The 17,663-nt window shown below is 52.3% G+C and overlaps 1 protein-coding gene across 4 annotated transcripts in view; it reads left to right on the forward strand.

Annotated features, from left to right (window-relative positions):
- Positions 1-17,663, forward strand: part of ALS2 (alsin Rho guanine nucleotide exchange factor ALS2) — a 98,261-nt gene that overhangs the window by 60,162 nt on the left and 20,436 nt on the right. For 3 of the 4 annotated variants that reach the window (XM_029068796.1, XM_029068797.2, XM_029068795.2), the window contains exons 12-19: positions 3,149-3,214; positions 8,193-8,355; positions 11,207-11,338; positions 11,967-12,095; positions 13,201-13,271; positions 14,826-14,892; positions 15,859-16,055; positions 16,225-16,290. In XM_029068796.1, coding sequence (XP_028924629.1) covers positions 3,149-3,214; positions 8,193-8,355; positions 11,207-11,338; positions 11,967-12,095; positions 13,201-13,271; positions 14,826-14,892; positions 15,859-16,055; positions 16,225-16,290 — 891 coding nt within the window. The remainder of the gene's footprint in view (positions 1-3,148; positions 3,215-8,192; positions 8,356-11,206; positions 11,339-11,966; positions 12,096-13,200; positions 13,272-14,825; positions 14,893-15,858; positions 16,056-16,224; positions 16,291-17,663) is intronic. The other variant, XM_029068798.2, reaches the window with a different exon arrangement.

The raw sequence follows: 17,663 nt of genomic DNA on the forward strand, positions 1-17,663 counted from the left end.
TCCACTATCGGTAGCTTATTTTAAACATCTGTCCCCGGCTCTAAACTATAAGATCCCTGTGGGCAGGGATCCGCCAACGCGTCTGCCAACTCTCCTACATTTGGTCTCTCCCAGGGCCTGGTTCAGTGCCTGGCATTCAGTAAGCGCTAAGGAAATATCCGTGATTGACTGGTTACTACTACCAGTCCCTGCTTCTGGATCAAACCTCTCTTCTCTATACAAAGGAAACCGCCCGGTCTCAAAATGCCTGCCCCTGTATCAAGCGAGGACCGGCGATGTATTTTCTGATTCGTGAGCTCACCGGGGCTTCCCAGGCATTTTCCTTACAAGGGAGGGTGAAGGGGAAAGGAATTTGAGAGTCTGAGCCACGGCTTTTTGTCGCCGACCTTCGTCCCAGATTGTTTGGCAGCGGGCCCTTTAAGTGTGCAGATTTTGCTTCTGGCTTCTGCGGGGTCGGAAAAATCCCTTCATTTGGGCTAGGAATGTCACCTGATTCTATTGTTTACTCCACGTAACACGTCTCCCTTTGAATAATTATAATACTAACTATGGAATTTGTTAAGCGCTTACTACGTGCTAAGAACCGTTCCAAGCACTGGGGTAGATACAGTATAATCAGGTTGTCCCACGTACGGCTCACAGTCCTCATCCCCATTTTACGGATAACTGAGGCACAGAGAAGTTAGTGACTTGCCCAGGGTCACTCAGCAGAGATGTGGCGGAGCCGGGATTAGGATCCACGTCCTCCGACTCCCAAGCCCGAGTTCTTGCCGCTAGACCATGCTGCTTCTCAAGTATGCTGCTTTTAAATACAGGACATTGGCTACCACTTCTGATTGCATAAATAGATAATTATAATACTAAAATTGTCATTCATTCAGTCGATCGTATTTATCGAGCGCTTACTATGTGCAGGGCACTGGACTAAGCGCTTGGAATGGACAATTTGGCAACAGATAGAGACAATCCATGCCCAATGATGGACTCACAGTTAAATCTTATTGGCTGCTTTTAAAATTATGCCCACTTCTGATTGCATAACTAGATAATAATAATACTAAAATTGTCATCTTATTGGCTACGTTTAAAAGTGTGCCCACTTCTGATTGCATAACTAGATAATAATAATACTAAAATTGTCATCTTATTGGCTACGTTTAAAAGTATGCCCACTTCTGATTGCATAAGTAGACAGTGATAGTCATAATAATGGTGGTATTTGTTAAGCGCTTACTATGTGCCAGGAACTGTTTTAAGCGCTGGGGTAGATGCAAGATAATCGGGTTGGACACAGACCCTGTCCCATATATGGCTTACAGTCTTAATCCCCATTTTACAGAGGAGGGAACTGAGGCACAGAGAGGCGAAGTGACATTCCCAAGATCACCAGAGCAGACAAGTGGCAGAGCCAGGATTAGTACCCAGGTCCTTCTGACTCCCAGGCCCGGGCTCTGTCCACTAGGCCTGGCTCATCCAGTGATTCTCTCCTTATCTCTGGGAACTCTACCTATCTAGGTGCGGCAGAAATCAGCCCTGTACATATCGCAGTTCTTAAAATTGCTTAGTCAGATCTGGCAAGATCCATAATACACGTTTCTAGCATTCTCCTCTGTCCCATTTTAAGAAAAGGGGAATTATGAGACCAGTTGATATGAAACCTGAAAAATTGGGGAAAAACATGGGAAATTCCGAAGTTTATTTCAAAGAAATATAGGAAACTGTGTATCTCAGACATATGACAGTGTCCAGAAATATTGGGTTGTTTGTTGCGCAGGCCATTTTAAATGGTAGAAAACTGTAATTCTCAGAAGTCTGACATTTGTATTTTAAATTTCCCACTTTGACATTACTTCCTCTGCTGTACTTTTCCCAGGGTATTGGCATATTGACCATCACCTTGCCCCTTCCTACCTCTCCTCCCTTCTCTCTTTCTACCGCCCACCCCGCAAGCTCCGCTCCTCCGCCGCCCACCTCCTCGCCGTCCCTCGGTCTCGCCCATCCCGCCGTCGACCCCTGGGCCGCGTCCTCCCGCGGTCCCGGAACGCCCTCCCTCTTCACCTCTGACAATCTAATTCTCTTCCCCTCTTCACATCCCTACTTAAAGATCACCTCCTCCAAGAGGCCTTCCCAGACTGAGATCCCCCTTTTCCCCTCTGCTCCTTCTACCCCCCCCCCCACTTCACCTCTCCGCAGCTAAATCCTCTTCTCCCCGCTTTCCCTCTCCTCGTCCCCCTCCCCCGTCCCACCCCCTCAGCACCGTACTCGTCCGCTCAACTGTATATATCTTCATCACCCTATTTATTTTGTTTATTTTGCTTAATGAGATGTACATCACCCTGATTCTATTTATTTGCCACTGTTTTTATGAGATGTTCTTCCCCTTGACTTTATTTATTGCCATTGTTCTAGTCTGCCCGTCTCCCCCGATTAGACCGTAAGCCCGTCAAAGGGCAGGGACTGTCTCTATCTGTTGCCAACTTGTACATTCCAAGCGCTTAGTACAGTGCTCTGCACATAGTAAGCGCTCAATAAATACTATTGAATGAATATTGATCTCATTTCCCAATATTGCACCTAATAATAATTACGCTACTTACTTTGTGCTTCTAGACTGTAAGCTCATTATGGGCAGGAATGCATCTGTTGGTTGTTATATTATACTCTCCCAAGCGCTTAGTATAGCACTTGCATACAGTAAGCGCTCAGTAAAAATGATTAAATGAATGAAATTGCCAATCCTATACTAAGCGATGGGGTAGACCCAAGATAATCAGGTTGGACACAGTCCCTGTCCCTCATGGGGCTCACAGCCCAAGTTGGCGGGAGGACGATTCGTTCTCCATTTCATAGATGAAGAAATTGAAGTATGGAGAAGTGAAATGACTTGCTCAAGGTCACCCAACAGACAAGTGGCGGAGCCGGGATTAGAACTCAGGTGTTCTGACTCCCAGGCCCAAGTTCTTTCCACAAGACCGGGCTGCTTTTCATATAGCTCTCCTGGGTTGTACCATGAGATCCCTCGAGGGACTCATCACTTGATAGGTTAAACGCTGAAGAGAGTGACAGTGTGCACCCACTGATTTCCCTCAAAACTCTCGAGGACCGATTCTAACGTCTGACTCTGTTCCTGTTTTTCTTACCGCTAAAGGTACTGCACGGCCCTGACCAATTTTATCGTCATGGGAGGATTCCAGCTCCTCGCCAAACCGGCCATGTGAGTGAATATTTTCCAGCGCTTGATACAGCCGATCTATGGTTATGTCATATGAAATTGGCGTTCTGTATAGGTGGGAAACCTTCAGTTTTCTTCGTGACGCTTTTTGAATAATAGGTAATAGTAATAATGGCATTTGTTAAGAGCTTACTATGTGCCAAGCACTGTTCTAAGCATTGGGGTAGAGAAGCAGAACGGCTCAGTGGAAAAAGCACGGGCTTGGGAGTCAGAGGTCGTGGGTCCTACTCCCGGCTCCGCCACATATCAACTGTGTGACTCTGGGCAAGTCACTTAACTTCTCTGTGCCTCAGTTACCTCATCTGTAAAATGGGGATTATGACTGTGAGCCCCACGGGGGACACCCTGATTACCTTGTATCTACCCCAGTGCTTAGAATAGTGTTTGGCACATAGTAAGCCCTTAACAAATACCACCATTATTGTTATTATACAAAGTTATCAGTTTGGACACAGTCACTGTCCCAGATAGGGCTCCCAGTCTAGGTAGGAGGGAGTAGGATTTAATCCCCATTTTTACAGATGAGGAAACTGAGGCCTAGTGAAGTGACGCACCCAAGATCACACAGCAGACAAGTGGTGGAGCCGGAATTCGAACCCACATCCTCTGACTCCCAGGTCCCTGCTCTTTCCACTAAGCCACGCTGCTTGGCATCTCAATGTCTTCTCCGTTGAAACCAAGCGCTTCGTCAAGGCTGAATGAAACTGGTCGGGTGGTGGTCTGAGGACAACTGCACTCTAACTGTTAATGTGTCACGCTTAGAGAAGTCGGAAATAAGAGGAAATGGGATAGAATTTGATTGGTGCTGCGCCCGAGGTGTGAAATGTAGCGTGAACTTTCTGTCTCCGTGGCAGCGAGGTCTGTCCTCAGACGGTTGTAAGCCATTTTGGGGTTTGACTCGACAATCCACTGGCTCCCCGCTGGGGTGCCACAGGCTTCCAGGTGTGCCTGGAACTTCACCATGCCGCCGTTTTTAATTCTGCTCTACGCTCACTCTTCCAGGCGCCCCAAGAATGGCCCCCAGAACCGGGGACCAGGCCCTCATCCTGGGTGCTTCCCACAGGCGTCTACGGTCCACGGGGACGATGGAGGTGATGAGTCCCAGAGCTCTCTGAACTGGTGTCTCTGACAAGTGTTTCCAGTTGGAGAAGCAGCGTGGCTCAGTGGAAAGAGCACGGGCTTTGGAGTCAGGGCTCATGAGTTCGAATCCCAGCTCTGCCACTTGTCGGCTGTGTGACTGTGGGCGAGTCACTTCACTTCTCCGTGCCTCAGTTCCCTCATCTGTAAAATGGGGATTAAGACTGTGAGCCCCACGTGGGACAACCTGATTCCCCTATGTCTACCCCAGCGCTTAGAACAGTGCTCGGCACATAGTAAGCGCTTAACAAATACCAACATTATTATTATTAAAATGGCAGCTTCCTGGCCCGTTGGCTCCTCAAAGTCCCAGTCCCCATCCCTCCTTAAAGCTTTGCCCCCTTTCACTCCTGCACTCAAGATGAAAGGTTGATGCTTTTGGGGCCGCCATCTCTGATTTCACGGCCCTTGAGTGGGAATCTCCCCGAAGGTGACAGAGCACGGAATGACTACTCCCCAGCTGAGAACCTGGGGAACCCATCCGCTATTAAGCCTTTACATGGTTCCTTCATTACAGCAGCCGGGCGAGAGCTGGGAGCGCGGCAGTTTGCCTGGAAGGTGATTAGCTGTGAGTCACCGGGGGAGAAACAGCTTCTTGAAGAAATGCTATTTTTAACAATAGGAAGTAGTCTGCCCCTTCCCTTCTGAGACTGTGTTTGGATCGCATCCCAGTCTGGCAGAGAGTAGGCAGGGTACGGTCTGAGACATTCTGAAGTTGGATCTTAGATCCGTAACCGTTTGCGTGATCAAAATCAGAACACCCAGTTCAAGTCCCAGCTCTTACACCGCCCTGCCGTGTCAACTTAGCCAAGTCACTGTATCGCTCTGGGCCTCAGTTTCCTCCTCTGCAAAATGGGGATCACAGGTCATTAGGCTGAAGGGACGGGGACAGCTTCTGACCTGATAACGTCATGTCTACCCTGGATCTTTTCCCACTCCCGTCTGCGTCGCCCTGACTCTCTCCTTTTATTCGCCGCCGCCCCACATCACTTTTGTCCGTATCCGTCATCTATCTGTTTATATTAACGTCTGTCTCCTCCTCTAAACTGTAAGCTTGTTGTGGGCAGGGGATGTGTCTGTTATATTGTTGCGTTGTACTCTCCCGAGCGATTAGACTGTTAGCCGTCGAAGGGCTGGGTCTGTCTCTATCTGTTGCCGACTTGTTCATTCCAAGCGCTTAGTACAGTGCTCTGCACATAGTAAGCGCTCAATAAATACTATTGAATGAATGAATGATTACTACAGCGCTCTGCACACAGTAAGCACTCAATAAATATGATTGAGTGGCGATCGTTTAAATTTTCCATAATTATCGGACCGGGGAGCCACCCGTCACTGGAGGACCTCTGCATGGTCTTTCAGTTCCTTACCAAGATGGTTGGGTCACTGGAGGGTGGGAATTCATCACTCGGTGGTGTTTATCAAGCGCTTAATGGTGTGCAGAGACTGAGCACTTGGGAGAGTAAGAAATAAGAGTTGGTAGACATGTTCCCTGCCCACAACGAGCGAACAGTCTAGAGGGTCTGGAAAGGACGTAGTAAGGTGAGGTATAATGAGTCACTCATGCTGAGGCAAGTTCTGGGTCACAGATTCCAGATCACGGTGTCATCTGGGTCGGAAGCAAACCCTTCCTCTCTATTGCACTTCAATATTATTATTATTATTATTACCATTAATCTAATCCATGGTATTTATTGAGCACTTACTGTGTGCAGAGCACTGTACTGAGCGCTTGAGACAGTACCCTGTAACCGAGTTAGACCTGTTCCCTGTCCACAGTGAGCTTATTACTATTAATACTACTACTATTAATAATAATCATATTTAATCATATTTTTTGAGCGCTTACTGTGCGCAGAGCACTGTACTAAGAGTTTGAGAAGTACAATTCAGCAACAGAGACAATTCCTGCCCACAACGGAGTGCTTACTGTGTGCCAAGCATTGTGCTAAGCGCCGGGATAGAAAGAAGATAACCGTCAGGCCCCGTCCCTGTCCCACACGGGGCTTCCGGTCACGGTATTCGGACAGTTTTTCTGCAATCCTGAGGCAATGTCCCCAGAGAAACTCACACTGAGTCAAACACGGTCCTGCCTGTGCCCAGGCCGATGCCGCGAACAACGTCCAGACACGCGTGGTGCGCCGGAGTCTCATGGCAACGTTCTCTCCAGAATGTATCGCAAGGGCATGTGTTGAGAGGCAAGGGTCTGCCACATCTCTTCTGGGTGACCTTGGGTGGGTCATTTCACTCATTTCACTTCTCTGGGCCTCAGTTCCCTCATTCGGACAATGGGGATGAAGAGTGTGAGCCCCATGAGGGGCAGAGACTGTGTCCAAACTGATTAACTTGTATCTAGCCCAGAGCTTAGAACAGTGCCTGGCACATAGTAAGCACTTCACAGATACCGTAAACAAAATAGGTTGTTAGCCTGAAAATCTTGGGGGTGGTTAGGGAAGCGGGTTTTTTCTTTTGTGTTGCCTACAGAGACTTGTTTTTCAACAGTCAGTAGATAAAATAAGGGAAAGGAAGCGGGCCAGTGACCCTGAAAGTAACAGCTCCTAGAGATAAGAAAAGGATACTGGTTTTTGAGAGCTATGGAACTTATTTCGCCTAGGGAGGTGAAACAGAGTTGGAGAAACGATAAGAAACCGCGAGCTGGGTCTCATGGAAAAGAGTGAAATTTGAATTCCTTTCCATAGGAAAATCAAGATGTGCAATCGCTAACTTCCGGAGCAGTATGTCTAGACAGATTAATTTGGCCCCCTTCTGTAATAAGATGCCCTTAAATGTAATTTCTGGACTTCAGCCTGTGTGTGTGTTGGGGGAGCGGCGTGGTGAAGAGGGGGAAAGGGTTGTATTTATACAAAATTGCGAAAACCCATTGCACCATCTGCCTAGTATGGGAGATTTCAATCCCCGGGGTTGTAACACTCTGTTGTGTTGTTATGCTGTATTCTCCCAAGAGCTTAGTAGAATGCTCAGTCAATTCTACTTGATTGACGGACTACCACTCAGTTTTAAAGTACTCAATCAGCTCTCCCTCTCCTCCCGTACCTCGCTGATTTCCAGCTACAACCCAGCCCGCACGCTTCATTCCTCCACCGCCAGCCTAAGCTCAAGCTCAGGCTCATCTATCTAGCCACTGACCCCTAGCCCTCAACCCTCCCTCAGTTCCTCTGGCTGGAACTCCCTCCCCCCGTCATATGTGACAGACCACCACTCTCCCCACCTTCAAAGCCTTATTCAAATCAAATCTCCTCAGAGAGGCCTAGAATAAGCCCAACCCCTAGTGTAAAATCAAACACTTATGGAGTCCACGGGGGTTGTTGCATCATATTTTGGTCCAGATAGATTCCTTAGAACAGTGCCCAACGCTTAGGACGGTGCCCAGCGCTTAGAACAGTGCGCGGCGCGCAGTCGGCACTTAACAGATACCGTCGTTATTCTACCACTCTGCTCTCTATGGAAGTAGACATCACAGCGTGTAGGAAAAGTTGAAGAGTTCATGACAAATCTAGATCTCCCAATTTGGAAAGAGCGCTGACACTTTCAGACCACAATGGGGACCCTTTAGCGAATCGCTGTTGGGAATCAAACCGTGGGATTTATTGAACGCTCACTGTGTACAGAGCACTGAACTAAGCTCTTGGGAGAGGACAGTAGAGTTGGTAGAAATGGTCCCTGCCCTCTTGGGAGCAAAATCCCCTAGTGATCTGAAATGCCCCATCTGCGGACAGAAGGCGGAGGTGAATCCTTGGGAGACCTGTTTGCGTTGACGTGTTTCTGGCTCCTGATCGCATTTCTCTCCACTTCTGGCTTTTAGGGACTTCTTAAATAAAAACCAGGAGCTGTTACAGGAGCTGTCGGAGACGAAAGACGGGGACGTCCAGCTGTTGGAGATGCTGAATGCCTTATTCTTCCTCCCAATCCGGCGGCTTCATGATTACGCCCGAGCTCTGCTAAAGCTGGCTACATGTTTTGAGGTGGTAAGCGATATGTGTGCCTCCCCCCCTTCCTTCCGACGGGCCAGTTTAGCACCCTTTCCGTTCCTCGGTCACAAATCACCGATCTCTCTTTTCCCCGAGCTCCCCGAGCGCAATTGAACGAAACCATTGGTTTTATCCCTTTGGCCCGGGCGGAACAGGAAAAGGAGGTGTGGCCGGGAAGCGTCTTGTATTTTCCCGCCTAGAGCTGCTGCACCAGCTGCTCCTTTAGCGTGGCTTCTCCGAGGTTAATTACAGACTCTGGGGCTTCCTGGGAGCAGCCGTGTGGGTTCGGCGCCCCGAGCCGAGCATCGGTTTCCCCCGTGGCCCCAAAGTGGCCTTTCCCGACCCATCCAGGGAGCAGAGCCGGGACGGACCAGGTCGCAGGCCTGGTTTGGATCGGGGTGGAGGGAAGGGGCTCCTGACTGGACAGTTATACCACTCTTCAATCCATTTGGCCTCCGCTTTTCCAGTCTCCCTGCCTCCCAGCCCTTCCCCAGTGAGGTCCAGCACTGGTTCAGTCCTCAGCCAGATGATCACTGCAGTCCAGTGGAATTCTCCTTCTCATCCCATCTGCTCCCTCCCCGTTTTTTCAACACCCTCAGGGCCTCCTGCATCCTGGCTCTCCCTCCTGTTCCGCCCCTTCCTGGCTCTTCAAACTGGGATTTGGAGAAGCAGGAGGGGCCCAAGCTCTTTTTCTTTTTATGGTATTTGTTTAGCGCTTACTATGTGCCAGACACTCTTCTTCTAAGTTCTGGGGTGGCTCGTAGACAATCAGGTTGGACGCAGTCCCTTGCCCAGATGGGGCTCAAAGTCTTAGCGCCCATTTTACAGATGAGGTAACTGAGGCCCAGAGAAATGAAAGAGACTGTGAGCCCTACGTGGGACAACCTGATGACCTTGTATCTACCCCAGCGTTTAGAACAGTGCTTGGCGCATAGTAAGCGCTTAACAGATACCAACATTATTAAGTGAAATGACTCTCTTAAGGTAACACAGCAGACAAGTGGCAGAGCTGGGATTAGAACTTAGGTCCTTCAAATAATAATAATAATAGTAATGATGGTAGTTGTTAAGCGCTTACTATGTGAAAAGCATTGTTCTAAGCGCTGGGTTAGATACAGAGTAATCAGGTTGTCCTTTCTGAGGCTCACAGTCCTAAACCCCATTTTATAGATGAGGTAACTGAGGCACAGAGAGGTTAAACGACTTGCCCAAAGTTACACAGCTGACAAGTGGCGGGCCTGGGATTAGAACCCATGACCTCTGACTCCCAAGCCCGGGCCTCTTTCCACTAAGCCTTGGGCTCTATCTACTAAGCCTCGCTGCAAGCTCCCAAAGTGGACTTCCCATCATCACCAGGGCGCTGCCAGAGGCCAGGTTTGATTCTTAGAGAAGCATCGTGGCTCAGTGGAGAGAGCCCGGCCTTGGAAGTCAGAGGTCGTGAGTTTGAATCCCGGCCCCGCCACTTGTCAGCTGGGTGACTGTGGGCAAGTCATTTCACTTCTCTGGGCCTCAGTTACCTCATCTGTAAAATGGGCATTAACTGCGAGCCTCACGTGGGACAACCTGATGACCCTGTATCTACCCCAGCGCTTAGAACAGTGCTCTGCACATAGTAAGCGCTTAACGGATGCCAACATTGGAATTAAAATACCAACATTATTATTCTTTATTCGGGCCACATTTGTCCTAAATGTTTTGAGGGCCCTCTCTTCTCTTAGAGTGGAGGCTCCTGCTACTGCAAGGCAGCCCCTCAAGCCACCCTCTCCCCCAGGCCCCAGCAACGTTTTGACCTCTTCTCAAATGGCCCCAAGCCCTACCGATCTGGCTCCCTCATGGTGGCCGGCCTGCGTGGAGCCAGGCTGGTGTGGTGGAAGGGGGCCTGACCCCTGGCTGCACAAGGGCCAGGTCAGTTTCCCCCTATTTTTGGCCCCGGGTTAGGATCCGTCCCTGATAGAATAATAAGGGTATCTGTTAAGCACTTACTATGTGCCAGACCAGTGGATACTTGCAAATCGAGTTGGACACGGTCCCTGTCTCACTTAAGGCTCCCAGTCTTAATCCCCAGTTTACAGATGAGGTAACTGAGGCCCAGAGAAGTAAAGTGACTTGCCCCGGGTCACGGAGTCAGGTGGCAGAGTCGGGATTAGAACCCATGACCTCTGACTCCCAGGCCCGTGCTCGATCCACCCCGCCACGCTGCTTCTGCTATCACTGACCTCCCTCCTCCTGCTGTCCTCTCGCTGGTTCGCGTCGGCGGTCGCTCCACGGGGGCGACGGGCCGCCGCCCCCACAGCTTCTGAGCACCTGCGGCCTCACGGACTGGCTCTTCTCATCAGGGCCGAGGGGGGCAAGATGATAATCTAATGATGATCGTAATCGTAATAATGGTATTTAAGTGTTTCCTGCGTACCGAACACTCGGGAAGATACAAGGTAATCAGATTGGACACGGGTCCTGTCCCACATGGGGGTCTCAGTCTAAGAACTGGGATTGACTCCTCGTTTTATAGATGAGGAACCCGAGGCGTTCGAGAAGCAACGTGACTTGCCCAAGGTCACCTTGCAGGCAAGTGGGTTGAGATCCCGGGTCCTCCGACTCCCAGGCCCGGGCTCTTTCCCCTAGGCCACGCTGCTTTCCCCTCTGTCCTTCATAGCTCTGTGAAATCCGGCCCTTTCAAAGCCCTGCTGCTCCCGACATACAACGCAGAGTTAGTCCCGCTCTGCCAGTCCGGCCTGCTGACGGGAGCGTGCCAACCACCCGACACCCTTGACCGTACCAGACGGGGAGAGGCCCGGTGCCCGCCCAGTCCCGGGTCCGGCCTGAGCCTTCTGCCTTCTGCCGCCCTCAGGCCTCTCCGGAGTACCAGACGCTGCACGATTCCAGTTCCTGCTACGAGACCCTCGCTCTCCACCTTGGCAGGAAAAGGAAGGAAGCAGAAGCCACGCTGAGCTTCTGGAAGACGTTCCCCGGAAAGATGACGGTACCGTTCCAGCTGGCCCCGGGCACGGGCCGGGGCGGGGGGGGGGGGGGCCGCGGGCCTTCTGTGGCCCGGTGACTTCAATTTCCTCCCCTTGCCGTTTCGGCCCACCGAGCCAGAGTGGCCCCGCTCCACGGGGCCTCGCCTCCCCGGGAGGTGCCGTCGTCACCCGCTCCAAACGGAGCTTCCGGCGGCGGCCGCCCTGGTCCCTCATTAACTTCTCACCTCCCCGTCCCGGGTTCCGGACTGCTCTTTAGTCTGGCGGGCCTTCCGTCCGTCCAGCGATCAATCACTGGTAATTATTGGACGCTTCCCGCATGCACGTGCTTGGGAGAACACAACACAACAACTGAGAAGACCCGATCCCTGCCCTCAAGGAACTTAGAGTCTAGAGGGGGAGATGGACATTGGAATAAACGACAGGGGCCGTCAACCCTTTCGGCTCGACTGCGGAGAACCCAGAGGTGCTCCCGACAAGGAGCCTTTCCTCCGGCCTTCCTGCCCGGTTTTTGATCTCTCGCCTTTCGCCTTGCGTAGTTCATTCTTTGGTCAGAAATCTCCTTAGTGGCTTGTTTCTTTTTCTCTCTGTGTATCTGACTTCCCTCCCCGGCCCCGACTTTGTCGATCCCAGGACTCCTTGAGGAAGCCAGAGCGCAGGCTAATCTGCGAGAGCAGCAATCGAGCGCTGGCCCTGCAGCATGCTGGGAGATTCTCCGTGAATTGGTTCATTCTCTTTAACGATGCCTTGGTCCATGCCCAGGTGGGTTTGCGTGAAGAGGGGCAGGCTCTGGGTGCGGATGGCGGAAGCCAGCCTCACACCATTTTTTTATGGTATTTGATGAGCGCTTACCATGGGCCAGGCACTGTGCTAAGCGCTGGGGTAGACACGGAGAAGCAGCGTGGCTCAGTGGAAAGAGCACGGGCTTTGGAGTCGGAGGTCATGAGTTTAAATCCCAGCTCTGCCATTTGTCAGCTGTGTGACTGTGGGCAAGTCACTTCACTTCTCTGTGCCTCAGTTACCTCCTCTGTAAAATGGGGATTAAGATTGTGAGCCCCACGTGGGACAGCCCGATTCCCCTGTGTCTACCCCAGCGCTTAGAACGGTGCTCTGCACATAGTAAGCGCTTAACAAATACCAACATTATTATTACAAGCTAATCAGGTTGGACACAGTCCCTGTCCCTCATGGGGTTCATAGTCACTTTTTGACAGATGAGGGATCTAAGGCACCGAGAAGTGAAGTGACTTGCCCAGGGTCACCCAGCAGACAGGTGGCAGAGCCAGGATTAGAACTTGGGTCCTTCTGATTCCCACGTCCGGGCTCTACGTACTAGACTACGCCGCCTCCCAGGGATGGCAGCGATGGAAGATCATTCGGAAATGGTCCAGATGATCGTGACGGTATTTGTTAAGCGCCTACTTTGTGGCAGGCACTGTACCAAGCGCTGGGGTGGGTGCAAGCAAATGGAGCTGGACACAGTCCCTGTTCCACGTGGGGCTCGTAGTCTCGATCCCCATTTTGCAGATGAGGGAACTGAGGCCCGGAGAAGTGAAGTGACTTGCCAGGGTCACACCGCAGACAAGTGGCGAAGCCGGAATTAGAACCTATGACCTTCCGACTCCCAGGCCTGTGCTCTATCCACTTGGCCATGCTGCTTCTATCTTCCTTTCTGCCATGATGCCAAGCAGCACTGGATTTGGGGCCTGGAGGACTGAAAGTCAATCAAGTGCCCCAAATTCTTCTGTTTAACAGTTGAAGAATTGGAGGGGGCAGTCGAGGGGGGCAGGTAACTACAGGGATTGCAAAGTGTGTCTATGTGACTTTTTCTCTCTTGCCTCATGTCCTCTCATTCTCTTCTGCCCAGTTCTCGACCCATCACATCTTCCCCCTGTCCACTCTGTGGGTCGAGCCTATCTCAGAAGAAGGCAACAGCGCGTGAGTAACCTCCTTTTCCGGGTTTATCGTCCTGACCTGTCGACGCTTTCATCGACCCGTTCCATTTTGGACATCGGCAGCCTAAGCGGGGCGCAGCTGATATCACCCCAGTTTCCGGGAGCTCGGACGGACGTGGCCTCATTTCAATTTATTTTGTTCCCCGAAGATACCTACTTTTAATCTAGGGATGGTGGATCGCGGGTTTAGATGTTTCGGAGAAATTCCACCGTAGGGGAAATTATCATCCAGACGAATGACCAGTAAAGTATTGTATTGTCTGGCTGCCCGGCTGAATTGGAAGCTCCATGAGGGCACGGTTTATGTCCGATTTCTACTGGACTTCCCGGGGCAGTGGTCTCGAGAAGCAGCTTGACCTAATGGCAAGAGCATGGACTTAGGTGTCAGTGGATGTGGGTTCTAATCCCGCCTCTGCCACTTGTCTGCTGTGTGACCTTAGGCAAGTCACTTCACTTCTCTGGGCCTCAGTTACCTCTTCTGTAAAATGGGGATGAAGACCGCGAGCCCCATGTGGGACAGGGATTTGGGTCCCTGATTACCTTGTATCTACCCCAGTGCTTAGAACAGTGCTTGGCACATAGTAAGCGCTTAACAAATGCCATAATTATCATCGTCATTATTATTGACACAGGAAGCGCTCAGTCAGTCGGTATTTATTGAGTGCATACTGTGTAGTAATAATACTAATAATAATAATAATACTGTCGGCATTTGTTAGGTGCTTACTATGTGCAGAGCACTGTTCTAAGGGCTGGGGTAGATACAGGGTAATCAGGTTGTCCCACGTGAGGCTCACAGTCTCACTCCCCATTTTACAGGTGAGGTAACTGAGGCCCAGAGAAGTTAAGTGACTTGCCCGCGGTCACATAGCTGACAAGTGGCAGAACTGGGATTCGAATCCATGACCTCTGACTCCCAAGCCCGGGCTCCTTCCACCGAGCCACGCCGCTTCTGTGGGCAGAGCACTAAGCGCTTGGGAGACTGCAGTACAACAGAGTTGATAGAAATGTTCCTTGCCCACCACTCCTTTCGTTCATTCATTCAGTGGTATTTATCGAGCGCTTACTGGCTGCAGAGCACTGTGCTAAGCACCTCAGAGAGTGCAATACAACAACACACAGACACATTCCCTGCCCACAATGAGCTACGTGCTTACGGTCTGGGGCGGGAGGGGAGGATAAAATCAGTAAATGCCATTGATCGATTAGATCTCTGGAAAAAGACGCTATAGCACAGGTCCGTTTAGTGGGCGGGGACGGGGAAGAATAGCCGTATGAGTGAAAAACACGGATTTTTATCGTTCAGATGGGGTCCCGATTGATTTTACCGGCTAGTTTAGATCCTCCGACGGTAGGAGCGGACAAGTCGGCCAACCTGGGCCGCCACGTAGCAACTGTGTTTCCCGAGGGCAAGGTTGAAGAGGTGGCAGGGAGCCCCTCCCGGCCGCAGGGCGCCGGGCGAGATCTCCTCGGGAGCGTTGGGAGCGTTCGGCCCACCGAGCGGACGGAGGGGGCCTCATGAGCGTGTCCTCCCTAGGAACGGCCTGAAGTTGACGACGCCGGAGGAACAGTTCACCCTCATTTCCTCGACCCCGCAGGAGAAGGTGGGTCCCTCCCCTCGCGGTCTGCCGGGCGCCGTCCCTCCTCCTCTTTGTCCTCCTCCGACAGAGAGTTCGTCTCCGCCTCCTCCGGAGGGGCAGAAGGCGCTTAACGAGGGCCGCGGCCATTCCCCTTCTCGATGGTGATGGTATCTGTTAAGCGCTTACTATGTGGCAAGCGCTTTTCTAAGCGCCGGGGTTAGGTGCGAGCTAATCAGGTTGGACACAGTCCCCGTCCTCCATGGGGCTCCCGGTCTTCATTCCCATTTTACAGGTGAGGAAACTGAGGCCCAGAGAAATTAAGCGCCTCACCCAAGGTCACCCGGCAGACAAATGGCGAAGCCGGGATTAGAACCCGGGTCCTGCTGACTCCCAGGCCCGGGATTTATCCGCTGGGTCGTGCCGCTTCCCATCGGATGATTTTTGTCCCGCTTTAAACTTGCCCTCTGGCCCCGCAGGCACGGTGCCGGGCGGAGGCTGGCGGTGGGGGCGTGGGCTGGGGAAACCAGGGCGGCGGTGGTTCCGGGCGGACTGGGCCCCGGGAGCCTCATTCGTTCAGTGGTAATAATGTTGGTATTTGTTGGTATTTGTTAAATGCCTACTTTGTGCCGCGCACCGTTCTAAGCAGTGGGGTAGATGCAGGATCGTGAGGCTCACGATCTTCATCCCCATTTTGCAGATGAGGTCACTGAGGCCCAGAGAAGTGAAGTGACTTGCCTACAGTCACACAGCTGACGAGTGGCAGAGCCGGGATTCAAACCCATGACCTCTGACTCGCCAGCCCGGGCTCTTTCCACTGAGCCACGCTGTTTCTCTGTGGTATTTACCGAGCGCTTACTGTGTGCAGAGCACCGTACTGAGCGCCTGGAAAGGACAATTGGGCAACAGATAGAGACGACCCCTACCCAGCGACGGGCTCACGGTCGAGCCCGGCCTCGGGGCGCCGGGCTCACCTTGGCCTCCGCCCCGCAGACCAAGTGGCTGCGGGCCCTGAGCCAGGCGGTGGACCAGGCCCTGAGGGGCGCGGCCGACTTCCCCCCCTACGGCAGCGGCGCCCCGCGGCCGGACCCCCCCGCCTCCCGCAGCGCCAGCTACACCTTCTACAAGGCCTCCCGCCTCAAGGAAGCCACCTACGAGGGCCGCTGGCTCTCCGGGAAGCCCCACGGCAGGTGAGCGGGAGGGCGCCGGGCGCGGAGACGCGGTCCGCCTCCGCCGTGGCCGCCTCCCGGACCCCGGGCCCGGTGGCCGGGAGCGGTGGGGGGGGGGGTGAAGGGAACCACCGGGTGCGGGTAGACACGTGTGTGCCTGGGCGCGCGTGTGTACATTTGTGTATTCCAGAGGGGTCTTGAAGTGGACCGACGGCAAGACGTACTCCGGTATGTTTCGGAATGGCCTGGAAGATGGGTAAGAGAGAGCGAGCGAGAGAAACGTGTTATCGTCTGCTGGGACGGGACGTGAAAACAGTCATTCATTCATTCGATAGTATCTGTCGAGCGCTTACTATGTGCAGAGCACTGGACTGAGCGCTTGGAACGTACCAATCGGTAACGGGTAGAGACGGTCCCCGCCCTCTGACGGGCTCACGGTCTAATCGGGGGAGACGGACGGACGGGAACGATGGCGACGAATAGAATCGAGGGGAAGAACGTCTCATTAAAGCAATAGCAAATAAATAGAATCGGGGTGATGTACGTCTCATTAACAAAATGAATAGGGTAATGAAATTCATTCGTTCGAGTCATTCACTCAGTCGTGTGTATTGAGCGCTCACTGTGTGCAGAGCACTGCGCGAAGCGCTTGGAATGTACGATCCGGCAACAGATAGAGCCGATCCCCGCCCGACGACGGGCTCACGGTCCAAAAAGTCACCTTTGCTTTTATTAATAATAATAATGATAATTATGGTATCTGTTAAGCGCTTACTATGTACCGAGCCCTGTTCTAAGCGCTGGGGTAGATACAAGGTAATCAGGTTGTCCCACGTGAGGCTCACAGTCTTCATCCCCATTTTACAGATGCGGTAACTGAGGGACAGAGAAGTTAAGTAGCCGGCCCGAGGTCACAGGGCAGACCGGTGGCGGAGGCGGCATTAGAACCCGCGTCCTCTGACTCCAAAGCCCGAGCTCTTTCCTCTGTGCCACGCTGCTTCCTTTTCCACCCCAAAGTTCCAAATCTTGCTCTTAGCAAAGCGGGGCGCTTGTCTAGCACAGGCCTTGTTAATTACAGACAACTGGTATTTGTTCAGCACCGGAGCGGGTGTAAGATAAGTCCATCAGAAGCTGTCCCTGTCCCCATCATAAGGATGGGGGCTGGCGGGGGGGGGGGGGGGGGGGCAAGAGGCATTCTATCCCCCATCTTACAGATGAGGAAACCGAGGCGCAGAGAAGTCACGGGGCTCACCCAAGGTGTCACAGCAGTTAGGTGGTGGAGGCGGGACTAGAACCGGGTCCCGGGCCACCCCGCAGAGGGCTGATTTGGCCAGGTCTGCCCGGAGAGGTAGTGAGAAGCAGCGTGGCTCAGTGGAAAGAGCCCGGGCTTTGGAGTCAGAGGTGATGGGTTCGAATCCCGGCTCGGCCACTTGGCAGCTGCGTGACTGTGGGCGAGTCGTTTCACTCCTCTGGGCCTCAGTTACCTCATCTGTAAAATGGGGATGAAGACTGTGAGCCCCACGTGGGACAACCTGATTCCCCTGTGTCTACCCCAGCGCTTGGAACAGTGCTCGGCACGTAGTAAGCGCTTAACAAATACCAACATTATTATTATTATTATTAAAAACA

Source organism: Ornithorhynchus anatinus, chromosome 7, assembly GCF_004115215.2.
Source record: "Ornithorhynchus anatinus isolate Pmale09 chromosome 7, mOrnAna1.pri.v4, whole genome shotgun sequence".
In the NCBI taxonomy this organism is placed as follows: Eukaryota; Metazoa; Chordata; class Mammalia; order Monotremata; family Ornithorhynchidae; genus Ornithorhynchus; species Ornithorhynchus anatinus.